Source organism: Mauremys reevesii, linkage group 8, assembly GCF_016161935.1.
Source record: "Mauremys reevesii isolate NIE-2019 linkage group 8, ASM1616193v1, whole genome shotgun sequence".
Classification (NCBI taxonomy): domain Eukaryota; kingdom Metazoa; phylum Chordata; order Testudines; family Geoemydidae; genus Mauremys; species Mauremys reevesii.
In genome coordinates, this window is record NC_052630.1 from 40208067 (window position 1) to 40226277 (window position 18211).

Consider the following 18211-nt stretch of genomic DNA (forward strand, 5'->3'; position numbering starts at 1 on the left):
CTCGTGTCCACATTAGTACTGAGCTGAAATAATTCCTCTCCCTCCCTGGTATTTATCCCTCTGATATATTTAAAGAGAGCAATCATATCTCCTCTCAACCTTCTTTTGGTTAAGGAAAACAAACCGAGCTCCTCAAGTCTCTTTTCATACGACAGGCTTTCCATCCCTCGGATCATTCTAGTGGCCCTTCTTTGTACCCGTTCCAGTTTGAATTCATCCTTCTTAAACATGGGAGACCAAAACTGCACACAGTACTCCAAATGAGGTCTCACCAACGCCTTGTATAACGGGACTAGCACCTCCTTATCTCTACTAGAAATACCTCGCCTAATGCATCCCAAGACCGCATTAGCTTTTTTAACGGCCACATCACATTGCCGACACATAGTCATCCTGCGATCAACCAGGACTCGAGGTCCTTCTCCTCTTCCGTTACTTCCAAATGGTGCGCCCACAGCTTATAACTAAAATTCCTGTTAGTCATCCCTAAATGCATAACCTTACACTTCTCACTATTGAATTTCATCCTATTACTAATACTCCAGTTTACAAGGTCATCCAAATCTCCCTGGAGGATATCCCGATCCTTCTCCGAATTGGCAATACCTCCCAACTTCGTGTCATCCGCAAACTTTATCAGCCCACTCCTACTTTTGGTTCCGAGGTCAGTGATAAATAGATTGAATAAGATCGGACCCAAAACCGAACCTTGAGGAACTCCACTGGTAACCTCCCTCCAACCCGACAGATCACCTTTCAATACGATCCGCTGCAGTCTCCCCTTTAACCAGTTCCTTATCCACCTCTGGATTTTCATTTCAATCCCCATCTTTTCCAATTTAACCAGTAATTCTTCATGTGGTACCGTATCAAACGCCTTACTGAAATCAAGATATATTAGATCCACCGCATTTCCCTTGTCTAAAAAGTCTGTTACTTTCTCAAAGAAGGAGATCAGATTGGTTTGGCACGATCTACCTTTCGTAAAACCATGTTGTAATTTGTCCCAATTGCCATTGACCTCAAGGTCCGTAACTACTCTCTCCTTTAATATTTTTTCCATGACTTTGCATACTACAGATGTTAAACTAACAGGCCTATAGTTACCTGGGTCACTTTTTTTCCCCTTCTTGAAAATAGAAACTATATTAGCTAATCTCCAGTCAAACGGTACAACCCCCGAGTTCAGAGATTCATTAAAAATTATCGCTAATGGGCTTGCAATTTCACTCGCCAATTCCTTTAATATTCTAGCATGAAGATTATCCGGGCTGCCTGATTTACTACCGTTAAGCTGTTCAAGTTTGGCTTCTACCTCGGATACTGTAATTTCCAACCCCATGCCTTCATTCCCATCAGTCACTCTGCCACTATTCCTAATCCCTTCATTATCCTTATTAAAGACCGAGGCAAAATATTCGTTTAGATATTGTGCCATGCCTAGCTTATCCTTGATCTCCACTCCGTTTACAGTTTTAAGCGGTCCCATTTCTTCTTTCTTAGTTTTCTTCCTATTTATATGGCTAAAAAACCTTTTACTATTGGTATTAATTCCCTTCGCAAGGTCCATCTCTACCCGGCTTTTGGCTTTTCTCACTGCATCCCTACACCCCCTGATCTCAATAAGGTAGGTTTCTTTGCTGATCCCTCCCATCTTCCACTCCCTGTACGCTTTCTGTTTTTTCTTAATCACCCCTCTGAGACGCTTGCTCATCCAGCTCGGTCTAAAACTGCTACCTACGAACCGTTTTCCCTTTCTCGGGATACAGGCCTCTGACAGCTCCTGCAACTTCAACCTGAAATAATGATCTGATTTTCAAAAGTGCTTAGCACTCACTGCTGCAACTAAAGTCAATGGGAACAGTGCTCTGAACATATAAAGTGCTTTATAATGCTAAATATTTCAGAAAATCAGGTCCTAGGGGTCTCAAATGTAGAGCCCTGCATGGATACACAGTTTATATCCGCGGATGCGGATATCTGTGGATATAAAGCTGATATCCATGGATTTGCAGGACTCTAGTGACAATGAGTGAGATGATCAGGGCCATGGCCAACAACTGGGCCAGAAACCACAGCATGTCAGGCTGCCGCTCATAGGAGCCAGCACCCAGCCCAGGCAGCTCCTCAGGCATGGCTGTACCTCCTCCAGCCCTGCCCACTGGGGCGGGCACTAGGCTCACTGGCAGATTTTTCTGGTCACACTAGTGTGTGCAAGCGGTATCTCCTGACCAGGAGCATGTAAGCCTGTCTCACTCGTTGTCACTACAGCCCTGCAAGTCTGCAGATATCTGCTTTATATCCATGGATATGCGCATCTGTGGATATAATTAGGTATCTGCACAGGGCTCTACTCAAATGGGACACTCAAAATTACTTTCGACCTTAATCTCTCTAGTCCAGCTCCTCAAAGGTATTTATGCACCTAACTTGCAATAAAATCAATGGCAGTTAGGTGCCTAAATACCTTTGAGAACCAGTGCCTCTATGCCTCTGTTCCCATTTTTGAAATGGGGATAATACCACCCTCTCATCTCCCAGAGCTGTTGTGAGTATAAACTCATTAACGTTTGTGAAGCACTCAGATACTGTAATGATGAGCACTATAGAAAAGCCTGTGGGGAAATGAATAATTCTGTCTTCAGAGCAGGATTTGTATAGTGTGCAGTAAATAAGGCTGGGGCGGTCACACATTGACAAGTGAGGAGAAAACAAACTATTGAATAGCTAGCTCCTCATTCAGTGAGCACCGTCCATCCTGTGCACCGAGTGAGGCAGAGAACCTATGGAAAAATTGTATGTTATCATGCCATTAAAGACTATACCACCATGCATACGCACAAGGGGGCTGAACTCAGTTACATGGGCAACCTTAATTGTGGCATTTCCTAATGTTTGAGCGCTTGACTTTGCAACCTAAATAGTGTTCTTTTAATGCAGTTATTTTGTGTGTGATATAAGATACAGTCTGGTGTCATCCATTGATAGTCAACCCGTAGCTTTGTCACTGACTGTAACACAAGTTTGCCTGTTTTTACCCTTTCCAACAGTGCTCGTGACTCAGATGGAAGTGGGAGCCTGGACCTACCATTATGGTAACAAATCTGATTACTCATGGGAGCTGGCCAGAAACTTTTGCAGGTCATTCTACACTGACCTCGTAGCAATACAGAACCAGGGGGAAATTGCTTATCTCAACAGTGTCTTACCCCACTATAAAACATACTACTGGATTGGGATACGAAAGATAAAGAATGTCTGGACCTGGATTGGTACCAACAAGGTCCTGACGAAGGAGGCTGAGAATTGGGCTAACAGGGAACCCAACAATAAAGGGAGGAACCAAGACTGTGTGGAGATTTACATAAAGAGGGACCGTGATGCTGGAAAATGGAACGATGAGCACTGCCAAAAGAAAAAGAAGGCGCTGTGTTACCAAGGTAACCACCCCACCACTGTCATTCTCTATGTAAGTGTGTGTCTGTCTAACATGTAAGGCTGGGGAGAGTTGCTGGATTGACAGCTCTGGAGAATTAAGTCCCTAATTGTCCATAGAAGAGTGTCAGTGGGCTGGCTGCCTCCTATGCCCCCTCATGGTCTGAGGTTGCTCCGCAAGCCACTCTTGCCTTGCCTGACTGGAGTCTTTCCTAATTTCCTGGAGTATGTTCTCCCTGGCTCTCAGCCTTTTTCAGCCCTCTGGCTCGGGCTTCCTTCCAGGCACAAACCCTGCCAGCTGGTGAAGCGTTTCCTGCAGAAGCCTCTTGGCTTATCTCTCCCTGAGCATTCCCCTTCTCTGAAGCTTCCTGTTGTCCAGGGACATCAGCTGACTCCTGCTCAGCTGTGCCTTCCTTGTAACTAGGGTTACCTGGCCTCAGGCCTCTAGCCCTTAAAGGGCCAGACACACTGTTACAAAGAGGTATGGTCTGGGCAGAGGACCTTAACCCACTCACCCAGCTAGAGTGCCTCAACCCTGATCTGTAGGGTCAGTCGGTCTCCATGGCTCACTGAGTCCTGAATTCTCTGTGGAGACAGCCACCAAGGGCCTGGTTAGTGCTAGCTGGTGTTAGACATTAGTGATATTGTCCCGTGGCCGACAGCACAGGCTTGCACCCGCTTTGCATGTTAGCTTCTGTGTGCAACACTGGGAGCACTCACTGCTGTGGTGTTCTCTGTGTCTCGCTGGTTCCTTTGGTTGGGAAGTTAAAGTCCTGCCTTCCAAGTTCTCCCTCACAAATGGGCCATGCAGATGGGAGCTGAACCTGTTCTCTGAATGAGTCTTGCTTTGATCCCTACATTCTTCTCATCACAAAGTCCCATTGTAAATTGATATGCCAGGTGCTTGGCCCCAGGAGCACCTGTTCTGAGCCCTTGAGAGATGCAGTGGAGTCTCTCTGCCAAAGAGTTATTTACCCTCTTCGGAGTGCAATCAGTGCAGGGGCGGGGAGGGACAGGGAAGTCAAAGCACAGCCTGATAACCAAACGTGACACATGGTGGCCTCTGATCAATGCATGTGTGTGTCCCCTGCAGGCCTAGCATGCAACACTCCATCTCAATCCAGAGACCAGCCTACCCATCCAGGTCAGCGCTGTCCACAGGCAGGGCTTCTGGGGCCAAGAGCAGTGTGACAATCTATGCAAAACAGCCACTGCCTCCAAACTTCTGGCAAGGTGCCAATGCCACCTGGCTGGGCAAAACTTGGGTGCCCTTGCAGGACCTGAGCCAAGGCCTTTGAAGGCAGGGTTTTTTTCCCATGGCTTGAACAGGCTCTAAAAGAATCCCACAATTAAGAAAAGCAGCAGGGATGGAGTGCAGGATCCAGGCAGTGGGATGGGTTATGATTTGTCTGTAAGGAGCTGTTAGGGTGGATCCTAACCCAGATGTACCTCTGCAGCATCTTGTCAGCGTTCCTCCTGCAGCCAGCGTGGTGAGTGTGTGGAGACCATCGGGAACTACACTTGTGATTGCTACCCTGGTTTCTACGGGCCTGAGTGTGAACAAGGTGAGAGCAGTCGAACAGGGACACTAGGGGAGGGAGCCCTGCTGCAGGGCCTGCTACAGTCACTGCATTTACTTTCTGGAAGGTCTCCCCAGAGACATCCTCTGGGACAATGGCCTGGGCACCCATCAGTGCTGCTCCTAGATTCACCAAAGAGGGGCACTAGCACAGCTGGAGGAATGGCCTTTGCTACTGCTCCCTGGCCAAGGAGGCAGAGTGGGTGGGGTTGTAGCCTCTCAAGTGCCTGACCGCACTGCTGCTATAGCACACCCGCCCCAGGTCAGCCCAGGCAGTTTGCCTCCTTTAGGGATAAGGCTACACCCCTATCCTGCTGTCAGTCTGGAGCTGCCCTAGCAGCATAAACAGTTGCTATCTCCCTTAGGGCTGAGCAGGGTGCCCAGGCCTCAACTGGGGGGCGGAGCCTCCTGCTGTGCTGAGTCAGCAGCAGCTTCCAGGCCTGGAAAGTCTCTCAGCTTGTGCCCGACTGCCAGCAGGTGTTATGACCCACGGGGCCCGATTGGAATACTCAGCGGTGGTCTGCGGCTTTGGTGGCATTTCGGCGGCGGGGGATCCACTCCGGGTCTTCCACGGCACCAAAGGACCCCCCACCGCCGAAATGCCACCGAAGACCCCCGGAGCAGACCCCCTGCCGCCAAAATGCTGCTGAAGACCCCTGGAGCGGGGCCCCGTTTAGGCACAGACGCAAGGCCCTCTTCAGCGCGGGGCCCAATTCCCGGGAATCAGTGGAATCGGCTTAAAGCTGGGCCTGACTGCCAGACACAACTTCTCAGACAGGCTACTCATCTCACTCTGTTACCCAGAGAAAGCATGTGCCCTTCTCCTTGCCTGCAGAGCTCAGCCCCAGCAGGGCTGTCACGGCACATCTCCACTGCAGCTGGGTGCAAGCCCAGCTAGCCAGACTTGGGCTAGGGGGCTCAAGCCCGAGCTTTACAAATAGCAGTACGGATGTTGCGGCTCTTGCTGAAGCTCAAGCCAAGGGGCTGGGGTAGGCTGTGCTCCAGAGAGCCTGAGACCTGGGAACTTGAGGGAGCAACAGGCATGTGTGCTTGAAACCCCTCCCCCTGCCTCCCAGCTGCTCATGCTGCTGTATGTCCTTTTAGTTGTGAGGTGCAAAAACTTGACCCCAGGCCTGACAGCAGCCATACCCTGGGGGAATTTAGCTACAACGCCACATGCAAGTTCCAGTGCCAGGAAGGGTTTGAACTGCAAGGGCTGGACACGCTACTGGGCTTGGCGTTGGGGAACTGGACAGCAGCGGCTCCAGAGTGTGCAAATGGGTGCCAGGAGCTGTTCCTGCCTCCTCCCCACTGATTTTATAGTGGAATTCTCAGAGCCTATGTGGGGAAAAACCCAGATCCACTGATGCTGATTGGAAGTTGGGCACCTCACCTCTTTGAACAGCCCCAGACTTAGCATTTAATACCTTTGGCTTCTCATGTGGTGTTTGCAGCTGGTGGTTGGCCTGGAGCCCTCGCTAATCTTTCTATCTCTCTGGGGTTTATACCACACTCATCTCCATGTTATCTGCGCTTTACCAGCTCTACATGTACATGTATCATCTCTGGCTGGTTTCCCCATCCTCCCATATGTTTTTAACTGTAAAATGTAGTCGAGCTCCAGCTTAATTATAACTGGTTTGATGTATTCAGCTTGGGAAGTTCCACAACAATCACAGGGACCACCTGAGTTTGCAGGCTGGACAAGGGTTGTCCCCTGCCACACCAGTCAAACTTCAGCAGTGTGTCCAAAGAGTCCCATACAGATATTGTAGGGCAGGGTGCATGGACTGGCCATTGGAGGGGGATCTCATACTCGGGTGATGTGGAGGAGAAATTCACTCTTTGTGGCATTATACTATGTTAGGGATACTCAACATGAATGAAGTCACAGGGCTTAGAGATGGGGGGAGACCAGACAGCCCACCATGCTCATCCCCTGGCTGGAGGCATTGCAGGATGTTGCCTCATCAGTTATCATCCTAGGATCTGTGCCACCATTTTCTTTGGAGGATACTGCACTGCCATCTTGGACATCTTGCCATCCATGCTCGGGCCTGAATTGCACGGTGATTCTGGAGGCAGGGCATCCCAGAGTCCTGTGTTTCTTGTGTCGATGTTTCCCTGTGAAATGTGCTCAAGTTACAAGTAAAAAGATGTTTTCTCCTACATATCAGCTGCAACACCCTGTGAATGTCAATCTGGGTACACACACAGGTCCAAGGCTAATGCTCCATTATTAGCAGAGCTCCAGTTGTCTGCTCTTGCTGCTCACAAACTCCAGCAAGTTCTCACACCGTTATATGGTGGTCTGAAAGGGGAACTTCATTGCACCAGCCTTGCAAACCTGGCCTGGGACCACTGAGTCAAGCTGAGTTCTTTTCTTTCTGTACATTGTACCAGACAACACAGACTCTCCATATGACACAAGGCCCATTCAGTGATATCTTGCCAACCCAGCTGCTGTGCAAAAATCTGCACAGGTGACACTGATGGGAGGTTAGACATGGTTCCATTGATGATGCACAAGAAGCAATGGGGCTTACTCCCGCTTCTTGCTCCAGCCTAGTAAATGTAAGGAGTGGTAACATTTCTTTGAGTCACTAAAGACAGGTGCATGGGGAGCAGACCAACTGAGTAGGGGCTTGTCTACACACAGCTTTTGTACCACATTAACTAGATCTGTTTAGAAATCAATGTAGCTAACCCTGGCGAGGCTGCAGTGACATCGGCACAGAGATATTTAGAGAAGTTGGGCTATTTCTGTAATGTACAGGGTAAATAAACAGCTCTCACACTGCACAAGCTGTGTGCTGCCCAGCCTAGGCAGGGCCATTGACCCATACTCTTCACCAGAGCAGAAACACACTTGCAGTAGTGTTTGTGATCATAGAATCATAGAAGAATCATAGAAGATTAGGAGTTGGAAGAGACCTCAGGAGGTCCAACCCCCTACTCAAAGCAGGACTCAAAGCAGGGAGCTAGAGAGATGGTCACAGCCCCATGACATGACATTCCCCAGCTGCAGCCTCACTGGACATTAAAGACAGATGGCCCTAGGGGAAATGGAAAGGAGAATGTCCATTTGTCAAAGCAGGACCAACACCAACTAAATCATCCCAGCGAGGGCTTTGTCAAGGGCTTAAAAACCTCTAAGGATGGAAATTCCACTACCTCCCTAGGTAACCCATTGCAGGTCTTCACCACCCTCCTAGTGAAATAGTGTTTCCTAATATCCAACCTAGCCCTCTCCCACTGCAACTTGAAACCATTGCTCCTTGTTCTGTCATCTGTCACCACTGAGAACAGCTGAGCTTCATCCTCTTTGGAACTCCCATTCAGGTAGTTGAAGGCTGCTATCAAATCCCCACTCATTCTTCTCTTTTGCAGACTAAACAAGCCCAGTTCCCTCAGCCTCTCCTCGTAAGTCATGTGCCCCAGCCCCCTGATCATTTTCATTGCCCTCTGCTGGACTCTCTCCAATTTGTCCACATCCTTTCTGTAGTGAGGGCCCAAAACTGGACACAGTACTCCAGATGTGGCCTCACCAGTGCCGAATAGAGGGGAATAATCACTTTCCTCGATCTGCTGGCAATGCTTCTACTAATGCACTACACTGCTGCAGGCTGGGTGTCTCCTGTCTGCCTGGTACCTGCAGGGAGCTAGAGGGATGGTCACAGCCCCATGACATGACACTCCCCAGCTGTAGCCTCACTGGACATTAATGAGAGCTGGCCCTAGGGGAAATGGAAAGGAAATTCTCCGCTTATCTCTTGAAAAACATTGAGTTTCTAGCCCTGCTCCTTGTGCAGACACCCTTGGAAATGTAACCAAGGCAACTCTGAGGCTAGGGCGGGATGCTTGTCGCTAAAGATCACCAGGGATTCCCAGGGCTGGGGGTGCAAAATCACAGCTAGGGGCCCCTAGTTCATGTGGCTAGAGAGGGTAGGATTCCAGGCTAGCCTCCTGACCCCAGGGCAGCTCCAGCCTCTGCCAGCAGCTGCCTATGGCAAAGCCAGCTCCTCTGCTGGGCAGACGAAGGTATAACATGATCCAATGGCTGGAAGCTGAAGCCAGATAAATTCAGACTGGAATTGCCCATGAGAATAATTAACATTGGAACAACTTACCAAGGGGTGTGGGGGATTCTCCATCCCTTGGAGTGGTATACAGGAGGTCAGACTATATCATCATAATGGTCACTTCTGGCCTTAACATCTATTAATCAAGTTGCCTCTTACCCTTCTCTTTATAAGATAAATAGATCTTTTTTATTCTTACTAGAAGGCAGGTTTCATAGCTTTCATTAGCCTCATAGTGTTTTTTCTGAACCCTTTCCAGTTTTGCAAAGCCCTTTTAAAAGTGTGTGCCCAGAACTGGACACAGGCTTCTATTAGTGGTGTCACCTGTGCTGTGTTTAGAGGCAAAATCCCTCTCTACTTGCACTCAATATTCACCTGTATCTGCACAGATCAGTTCTGGGCAGGGAGGGCAGGTTTGTATAATTTTTGGTGGTGCCCAGAACAGGTCCAAGTCCCGCCCCCCCACACCTGCCTTGTAAGACAATATATATTTTTTAAAATAATGTAAAAATGTGAGGGCTCTGGGGTAGGGCTGGTGCTGAGAAGTTTGGGGTGTGGGAGCGGCTCAGGCTTTGTGTGCAGGGTTTGCATGCAGGGTTGAGGGCTGTGGGGTGGGGCTGGAGATGAGGGGTTCACAATGCAGGAGGGGGCTCAGGGCTAGGGCAGAAGGTTAGAGTATGGGGGGATGAGAGCTCTGGCTGGGGCTGGGGATGAGGGGTTTGGGGTGTGGGAAGGGCTTAGGGCTAGCGGAGAGGGTTGGGGTGTGGGGAAGTGAGGGCTCTGTCTGAGGGTGTGGTTTCTGGGGTGGGGCGGTGCTGGGGCTGAGGAGTTTGGGGTGTAGCTGAGTTGCCCTGGGACTGGGGTCAGAGAGAAGAACTCCCCCCAGCCCTCTTCCCGCCAGTAGCCACAAGCTTTTGGGGAGGCCCCCACCCCGGCAGCACACTTGCCTCGCACCACTGTCACTGCACGTGCTCCTAGGGCCCCTCTCAGGTCCAGGAAGCCCCCTCACCTCCCCTGTGGTGGGTGTCAGGGTGGGGGGGCTGCCATCACATGTGATCCTCCTCCCCTACTGCTGCGCCTCACTGTAGCCTCCCTGGGGGTGGGGGATGGGACTTCCCCTTGCCCAGTGTGGGGTAGGACTGGTGACTGTGGATGGGGGGGTCCCCTGTGCTGGTGGAGGGTCCCACAGGAAAAGGGAAGGGTCCAAGGTGGAAGGGCAGGGTCAGAGTCAGCCTGCCCTAGCACTACAGGAGGGGGGGCGCTAAGACCCTGTGGCGGCAGTTGATGCCGGGAGCCAGCAGAGCAGAGTGCTGCTCGGAGCTGCAGCAGGCAGCCACCGGCTTGAGGCAGGGACGTTCCGGGCCTGGGGGAGGTGCACAGGGGCAGCAAGTGGGACCGGGGGACACTTGGGGGAGGTGCATGGGGGCGGCAGGCAGGGCCAGGGGAGAGACCCAGCCCCAAACATTGGTTGAGCCAGGCCCCCAGACCCCCGGGCCCTAAATATTGCTGGAACCCGAGCACCACGGTCCCATATAACTGGCCACTCCTGGTCCTGAGAGGCCACTCTAGGCAAAGGGACAATTCAGAAGAATGCATGAAGATTTGATTTGTTTGGCTCCATGTCTAGCTGGCAGCCAGTATCAAGCAGAGTGTCCCAAGGGTCGGTCCTGGGACCAGTTTTGTTCAATATCTTCATTAATGATCTGGAGGATGGCGTGGACTGCACCCTCAGCAAGTTTGCAGATGACACTAAACTGGGAGGAGTGGTAGATACGCTGGAGAGTAGAGATAGGAATACAGCGGGACCTAGACAAATTAGAGGATTGGGCCAAAAGAAACCTGATGAGGTTCAACAAGGACAAGTGTAGACGCCTGCACTTAGGACAGAAGAATCCCATGCATTGCTACAGACTAGGGACCGAGTGGCTAGGCAGCAGTTCTGCAGAAAAGGACGTAGGGGTTACATTGGACAAGAAGCTGGATATGAGTCAGGAGTGTGCCCTGGTTGCCAAGAAGGCTAACGGCATTTGGGGATGTATAAGTGGGAGCGTTGCCAGCAGATTGAGGGACGTGATCATTCCCCTCTATTCGGCGTTGGTGAGGCCTCATCTGGAGTACTGTATCCACTTTTGGGCCTCACACTACAAGGATGTGGAAAAATTTGAAAAAGTCCAGCGGAGGGCAACAAAAATGATTAGGGGGCTGGAGCACATGATTTATGAGGAGAGGTTAAGGGAATTGGGATTATTTAGTCTGCAGAAGAGAAGAATGAGGGGGGATTTGATAGCTGCTTTCAACTACCTGAAAGGGGGTTCTAAAGAAAATGGATCTAGACTGTTCTCAGTAATAGCAGATGACAGAACAAGGAGTAATGGTTTCAAGTTGCAGTAGTGGAGGTTTAGGTTGGATATTAGGAAAAACTTTTTCACTAGGAGGGTGGTAAAGCACTGGAATGGATTACCTAGGGAGGTTTTTAAGGTCAGGCTTGATAAAGCCCTGGCTGGGATGATTTAGTTGGGGATTGGTCCTGCTTTGAGCAGGGGGTTGGTCTAGATGACCTCTTGAGGTCCCTTCCAACCCTGATAGTCTATGATTCTATGATTCTAAGATGCTTTTGGGAGCCAGCTAACCAGAGGCAGAGGCTGGCAGCATGGGTAGAGCAGAGGATCTGAGGGTGGAAACATGATAAAAACCAAAATCAGATAAGTAGGGAGAGGCAGAGTTGTGCAGGAACAAATATGTTTGGGGTGTAACCAGCTAACCCTCCCTCACATCCTCATCTAGCCCTGTGCATAGCAGTGTATGCATGGTAAACAACAGTCCCTTACAACTGGAGCTAGCAAAAATTGTTTTGCAGGGCTACTCAAATGCTAAGGCTGGCTTTGATGTGCAGTTGTCAAAGAAATATTAGCAGATGCTACAAATAACCAGTCTGACTTAGAGGACTAGAAACTGACCGAGAAGTGACTACAGACCTCAGCCTTGACAAGCTTAATTCTAGTAGTGAATGGCCTGCAGCAGATTTCCCCACACACTGGGGCTGCACTGTGCACTTCCTAGACCGTGCCCATTACTGTGGCTTCTGAGCATGTTCTAACTGCTTGAAACCTACCCTGCTCTAGAGAGAGTCCAGCAAGAGTCACGGGTTTTAGAGTCCAAAGCCTTAAGCCCAAGAGTCTGATGGATTATTTTCAACCAGAAAGGCCCCTCTGAACTCCTGCGTTTCCTGGGTTTCTGCTGCTGCAGACATTCACAATAGGGTCAGAGGGTTTGGATTGAAAAGTACAAGCCATCATTGATGGGGCAGCCAGATTTTCCAGGGGAGAAAGCAGCACCCTTGACCTAGTAGGAGGGTTCCTCCTGGCAGGTGGAGGGCCTAGTAGGACATGGGCGGGTGCTTACTGTGAGGTTATGGATGTGTGTCTTATCCCACCCACCTCATTCGTGGAACTGAATGAGCTGCCCCTGCTGGCTACCTGGAACGCTACAATAGTCTGTCATTTTCCTTGGTGCTGTCATTAAGTAGCCCTTTCTATGCTCTTTGTTTCTTTAATGAAAGACTGGGAGGGTGACAGGCAGACTATTGCTAGGTCCAGAACATTTCATCAGATCAAAACAAGTCAACGTGGGAAAGGAGCAGGTCTCTGACACAGGAGTGGTGTGTCTATAAAAAGAGCCCTAATAGGAAAGAGCAAATGTTATTGACTAAATAATCACATTTGATAAGACATATTTTGGCCCTGATCATGAAGAGCTCTCAACGGTGGGCAATTGGAATAAATGAGCCCTGAACATGTTTTGTTCAACCTGACCCTTTCAATGATAATAAACACCTACCCCTTTTCTAGTACTTCCCATCAGTAGCTTTCAAAGCTCTTTATAAAGCAGGTCAGTATCATTATCCCTATTCTACAGATGGGGTAACTGAGAAAGAGAGTGGAAGTGGCTCACTTAAGGTCACCCCACGGGCCAGCAGCAGAACCCAGGTCTCCCCTGAAGAAGTAGGCCACATTGCCCCTTTTCTAATGGGGCTCTTGAACTTTTTATAGATACATCTGTCCACAGCTGAATTCTTCTTTTTCTCTAGCTTGACTTAAAGTTATATTTTGCATGGATTAAATATATTCATTAATTGCACGCCTTGAAGTTTCTAACGATGCAGTTCCTTTAGGTGTTGCAGTTCAGTACTTTTACTCCAAGAATGCAATAAAAGATCATATCAAATGACTGCAGGTTATAGGGTGCCTTGTGTAAGATGCACAGTGAACGATACCTGGGATCAGCAACAGGACACTGTGCCTTATTTTCTGTAGGATTGGATGGCAGGCCATCAGCATGGCAAGCGCCCTGCAGGAACATATCTTTCACCCTGCATCTTACATTGAGATTCTGTTCATGGACTCCATATACAGAGCAATACATGGTACTAAAAGATGCTCCAAGCGTCTAGCTAAGGCTGTGATATTATATTGTTTTATAAGAGAAGCATGTGATCACATAACTGAAAACTATACCACAATGTACAATCAAAGGGGAGCTGACTAGTCCAAGTTGTGCATGCAGGTGTAACATCAGCATTTCTTGACTTCTGAGCGCCTAGTGGTGCAAATTCAATGTCCCCATAGCATCATTTTGGGGATGGATTTTCCCAAGTTGTTGTTTTAAAGAACAAAGTCTGGAACTCTTTGGCTGGTACCTGCAGGATGCCCTGACCTATGCACCATTCACGGTCAGTGAGATGATACCTCCTGGGGAGTCTTGCATTGCCGAATGAGCACTCAATTCAATGAGACAAGAACCTGCCTTGCTGAGTGTGCCCTGTAATGAAGTGGGGATTTTCCCTTGTTATGTTGTATGTGAGCCTATGTGAGTCTTACTGTTGAGCCTATGTGAGTTTTACTGTTTTGCATGAATACTGTGTATGCCTCAGTTTCCCTGTGTGCTGCACCAATACCTCAATGGTGGGAATAGGGGTTGTGACTTTGGCTGAGACCTCTGGGGCAGGTGAGGCTACTCCAGCTGCCTGCATGTATGCTCTGTCCAGTCCCCTTCCTAACCTTAGACCCAGGAGAGGGATGTAACCAGGTGACAACCACGTGATTCTTTGCCCGGGAAGCGAGACAAAGACAGGGAGGAGGAGCAACATGGGTGTCTGAGATCGAGTCACTGGAAATTGGCAGTCTTCTTAGGGGAACTGGAAGAACGGGAGTCCAGGGCATCTGGCCCAGGACTCCCCAAGATGAACTTGGCTGCAAGTCACTGTTTTCTGTGCTAACAAGTTCTGCTCTACGCTGCGTTCCTGTTGACTAATAAACCTTCTGTCTGTAATGGCTGGCTGAGAGTGAAGATGGGGGGCAGGGCCCTTTGGCTTCCACAGGAGCACCACCCAAGTGGACTCGCTGCAGGAAGTGCCCAGTGAGAAAGGAGACGCTGAATGCTCTGAGGTCAGACCCAGGAAAGTTGAAGCTGTGTAAGCTTCTTGCCCTGGTGACAGTATGCGCAGAGAAAGGAGGCATGCTCCCCCAGAGTCCTGACTGGCTTCATATGGAGTAGTTCCAGAGCATCACCCAATGACTCCGTGACATGCCCTGACCCCTGTTAGAGCTCCTTATTCAGTGAACAGCTGAGACAGCCGCACAGAGTGAGACAGGAGCATTAGGGAGCATGCAGCCTGCACAGTTAAGCTGGCCATACATACTATAAATATTGGTTTATAAATGCTGTCAGTAAAAACCAGGATACATGACTGCACTGTAAATGTCGCAGGTCACTAAATCCAGCTAGATCCAACCCAGTTCTCACAGACATTTCTCCCCTCTTATAAATGTTCCCTTGTAAATTTCAGCTGTCTATCCCAAAGTGTTTTGCCTGCAGAGGTGTTAAAGAAAACTTTGCACTGAATTTTTGTTTTATAGTGGCAAAAGTGTATCTCTTCACATTTCTCATAATCAAAACTTAGTTTTGGCTTAATCTTTCCCCAAAATTTCACCTTTGCACAGATAAGCAATAGCCCAATAACTAAAAATTTTGGAAAATTCTGAGCAACTGAAAAACCAGGGGTTAGAATGGAAACATTTAGGCATCCTTAACTGTAGGTTTCCCTGTTCTGACTATTATCAATTTGCCTCCCAGTCGGACCTAAAGGCTCCAGTTGGGACTCTGTCATGTTGGACACTTGTAGAATAGAAGATGGCCCCTCCCCTGAAAAGCTGACAATCAGAAAGACACAGTGATACAGGCAAACTAGAAATAAGCACATGTCAAAAGAGCAGAGAAGATGAGGAGTAGGAACTTCCTGAGCATGAAGAAGGCACTATGGCTCAGTGACTGAGTGCAGCTCCCAGCAGTGTTGGGCCTGTGAGGCCGTTGCCCTGGGTGTGGGTGACATCATTGTCCATGTGGCTGCTGCTGCGTCCAGATTAGCTGAGGCTTCATGGCAGCTGTGACAAGCATGGGGATATCCCAGAATGCTGCAGGCTCCTCACATAGAACTGGGCACTAGCTCCTGGGTTGGGATTGACTCATAGAATCATAGAACCAGAAGGGACCTCACGAGGTCATTTAGTCCAGTCCCCTGCATTCAAGACAGGACTAAGTATTATCTAGACCATCCCTGACAGGTGTTTGTCCAACCTGCTCTTAAAAATCCCCAACGATAGAGATTCCACCACCTCCCTAGGCAATTTATTCCAGTGCTTAACCACTCTGACAGTTACGAAGTTTTCCCTAATGTCCAACCTAAACTGCCCTTGCTGCAATTTAAGCCCATTGCTTCTTAGAATCATAGAATCATAGAATACGAGGGTTTGGAAGGGACCTCAGGAGGTCATCTAGTCCAACCCCCTGCTCAAAGCAGAACCAATCCCCAACTAAATCATCCCAGCCAGGGCTTCGTCAAGCCTGCCCTTAAAAACCTCTAAGGAAGGAGATTCCACCACCTCCCTAGGTAACCCATTCCAGTGCTTCACCACCCTCCTAGTGAAAAAAGTTTTTTCTAGTATCCTCCCCCAACCTAAACCTCCCCCACTGCAACTTGAGACCATTACTCCTTGTTCTGTCATCTTCTACCACTGAGAACAGTCTAGATCCATCCTCTTTGGAACCCCCTTTCAGGTAGTTGAAAACTGCTATCAAATCCCCCCTCATTCTTCTCTTCTGCAGACTAAATAATCCCAATTCCCTTAGCCTCTCCTCATAAATCATGTACTCCAGCCCCCTAATCATTTTTGTTGCTCTCCGCTGGACTCTTTCAAATTTTTCCACATCCTTCTTGTAGCGTGGGGCCCAAAACTGGACACACCAATGAGGCCTCACCAATGCCAAATAAAGGGGAATGATCACGTCCCTCGATCTGCTGGCAATGCCCCTACTTATACAGCCCAAAATGCCGTTAGCCTTCTTGGCAACAAGGGCACACTCCTGACTCATATCCAGCTTCTCATCCACCGTAACCCCGAGGTCCTTTTCTGCAGAACTGCTGCCTAGCCATTCAGTCCCTAGTCTGTAGCATTGTATGGGATTCTTCTGTCCTAAGTGCAGGACTCTGCACTTGTCCTTGTTGAACCTCATCAGGTATCTTTTGGCCCAATCCTCTAATTTGTCTAGGTCCCTCTGTATTCCTATCTCTACCCTCCAGCGTATCTACCACTCCTCCCAGTTTAGTGTCATCTGCAAACTTGCTGAAGGTGCAGTCCACGCCATCCTCCAGATCATTAATGAAGATATTGAACAAAACCAGCCCCAGGACCGACCCTTGGGACACTCCCCTTGATACTGGCTGCCAGCTAGACATGGAGCCATTGATCACTATCCATTGAGCCCGACGATCTAGCCAGTTTTCTATCCACCTTATAGTCCATTCATCCATCCCATAACTCTTAAACTTGCTGGCAAGAATACTGTAGGAGACTGTATCAAAAGCTTTGCTAAAGTCAAGGAATAACACGTTCACTGCTTTCCCCTCATCCACAGAGCCAGTTATCTCATCATAGAAGACAATTAGGTTAGTCAGGCATGACTTGCCCTTGGTGAATCCATGCTGACTGTTCCTGATCACTTTCCTCTCATCTAAGTGCTTCAGAATTGATTCCTTGAGGACCTGCTCCATGATTTTTCCAGGTACTCAGGTGAGGCTGACTGGCCTGTAGTTCCCCGGATCCTCCTTCTTCCCCTTTTTAAAGATGGGCATTAGCCTTTTTTCAGTCATCCGGGACCTCCCCTCGATCGCCATGATTTTTCAAAGATAATGGCCAATGGCTCTGCAATCTCATCGGCCAACTCCTTTAGCACCCTCGGATGCAGCGCATCTGACCCATGGACTTGTGCTCGTCCAGCTTTTCTAAATAGTCCCGAACTACTTCTTTCCCCACAGAGAGCTGGTAACCTCCTCCCCATACCGTGCTGCACAGTGCAGCTGTCTGGGAGCTGACCTTGTCTGTGAAGACAGAGGCAAAAAAAGCATTGAGTACACTAGCTTTCTCCACATCCTCTGTCACTAGGTTCCCTCCCTCATTCAGCAAGGGGCCCACACTTTCCTTGACTTTCTTCTTGTTGCTAACATATCTGAAGAAACCCTTCTTGTTACTCCTAAGATCTCCGGCTAGCTGCAACTCCAAGCATGATTTGGCCTTCCTAATTTCACTCCTGCATGCCTGAGCAATACTTTTATACTCCTCCCTGGTTATTTGTCCAATCTTCCACTTCTTATAAGCTGTTTTTTTGTGTTTAAGACGAGCAAGGATTTCACTGTTGAGCCAAGCTGGTCACCTGCCATATTTACTTTTCTTCCTACACATCGGGATGGTTTGTTCCTGCAACCTCAATAAGGTTTCTTTAAAATACAGCCAGCTTCCCTCGACTCCTTTCCCCATCATGTTATTCTCCCAGGGGACCTTGCCCATCAGTTCCCTGAGGGAGTCGAAGTCTGCTTTTCTGAAGTCCAGGGTCTCTGTTCTACTGCTTTCCCTTTTTCCTTGTGTCAGGATCCTGAACTCTACCATCTCATGGTCACTGCCTCCCAGGTTCCCATCCACTATTGCTTCCTCTACTATTTCTTCCCTGTTTGTGAGCAGCAGGTCAAGAAGAGCTTTTCCCCTAGTTGGTTCCTCCAGCACTT

At 48.9% G+C, this 18211-nt stretch overlaps 1 protein-coding gene across 1 annotated transcript in view; it reads left to right on the forward strand.

Annotated features, from left to right (window-relative positions):
• LOC120370578 (P-selectin-like) overlaps window positions 1-18211 on the forward strand; it is a 66141-nt gene that overhangs the window by 12483 nt on the left and 35447 nt on the right. The window contains exons 3-4 of the mRNA XM_039485526.1: window positions 3051-3440; window positions 4893-5000. Coding sequence (XP_039341460.1) covers window positions 3051-3440; window positions 4893-5000 — 498 coding nt within the window. The remainder of the gene's footprint in view (window positions 1-3050; window positions 3441-4892; window positions 5001-18211) is intronic.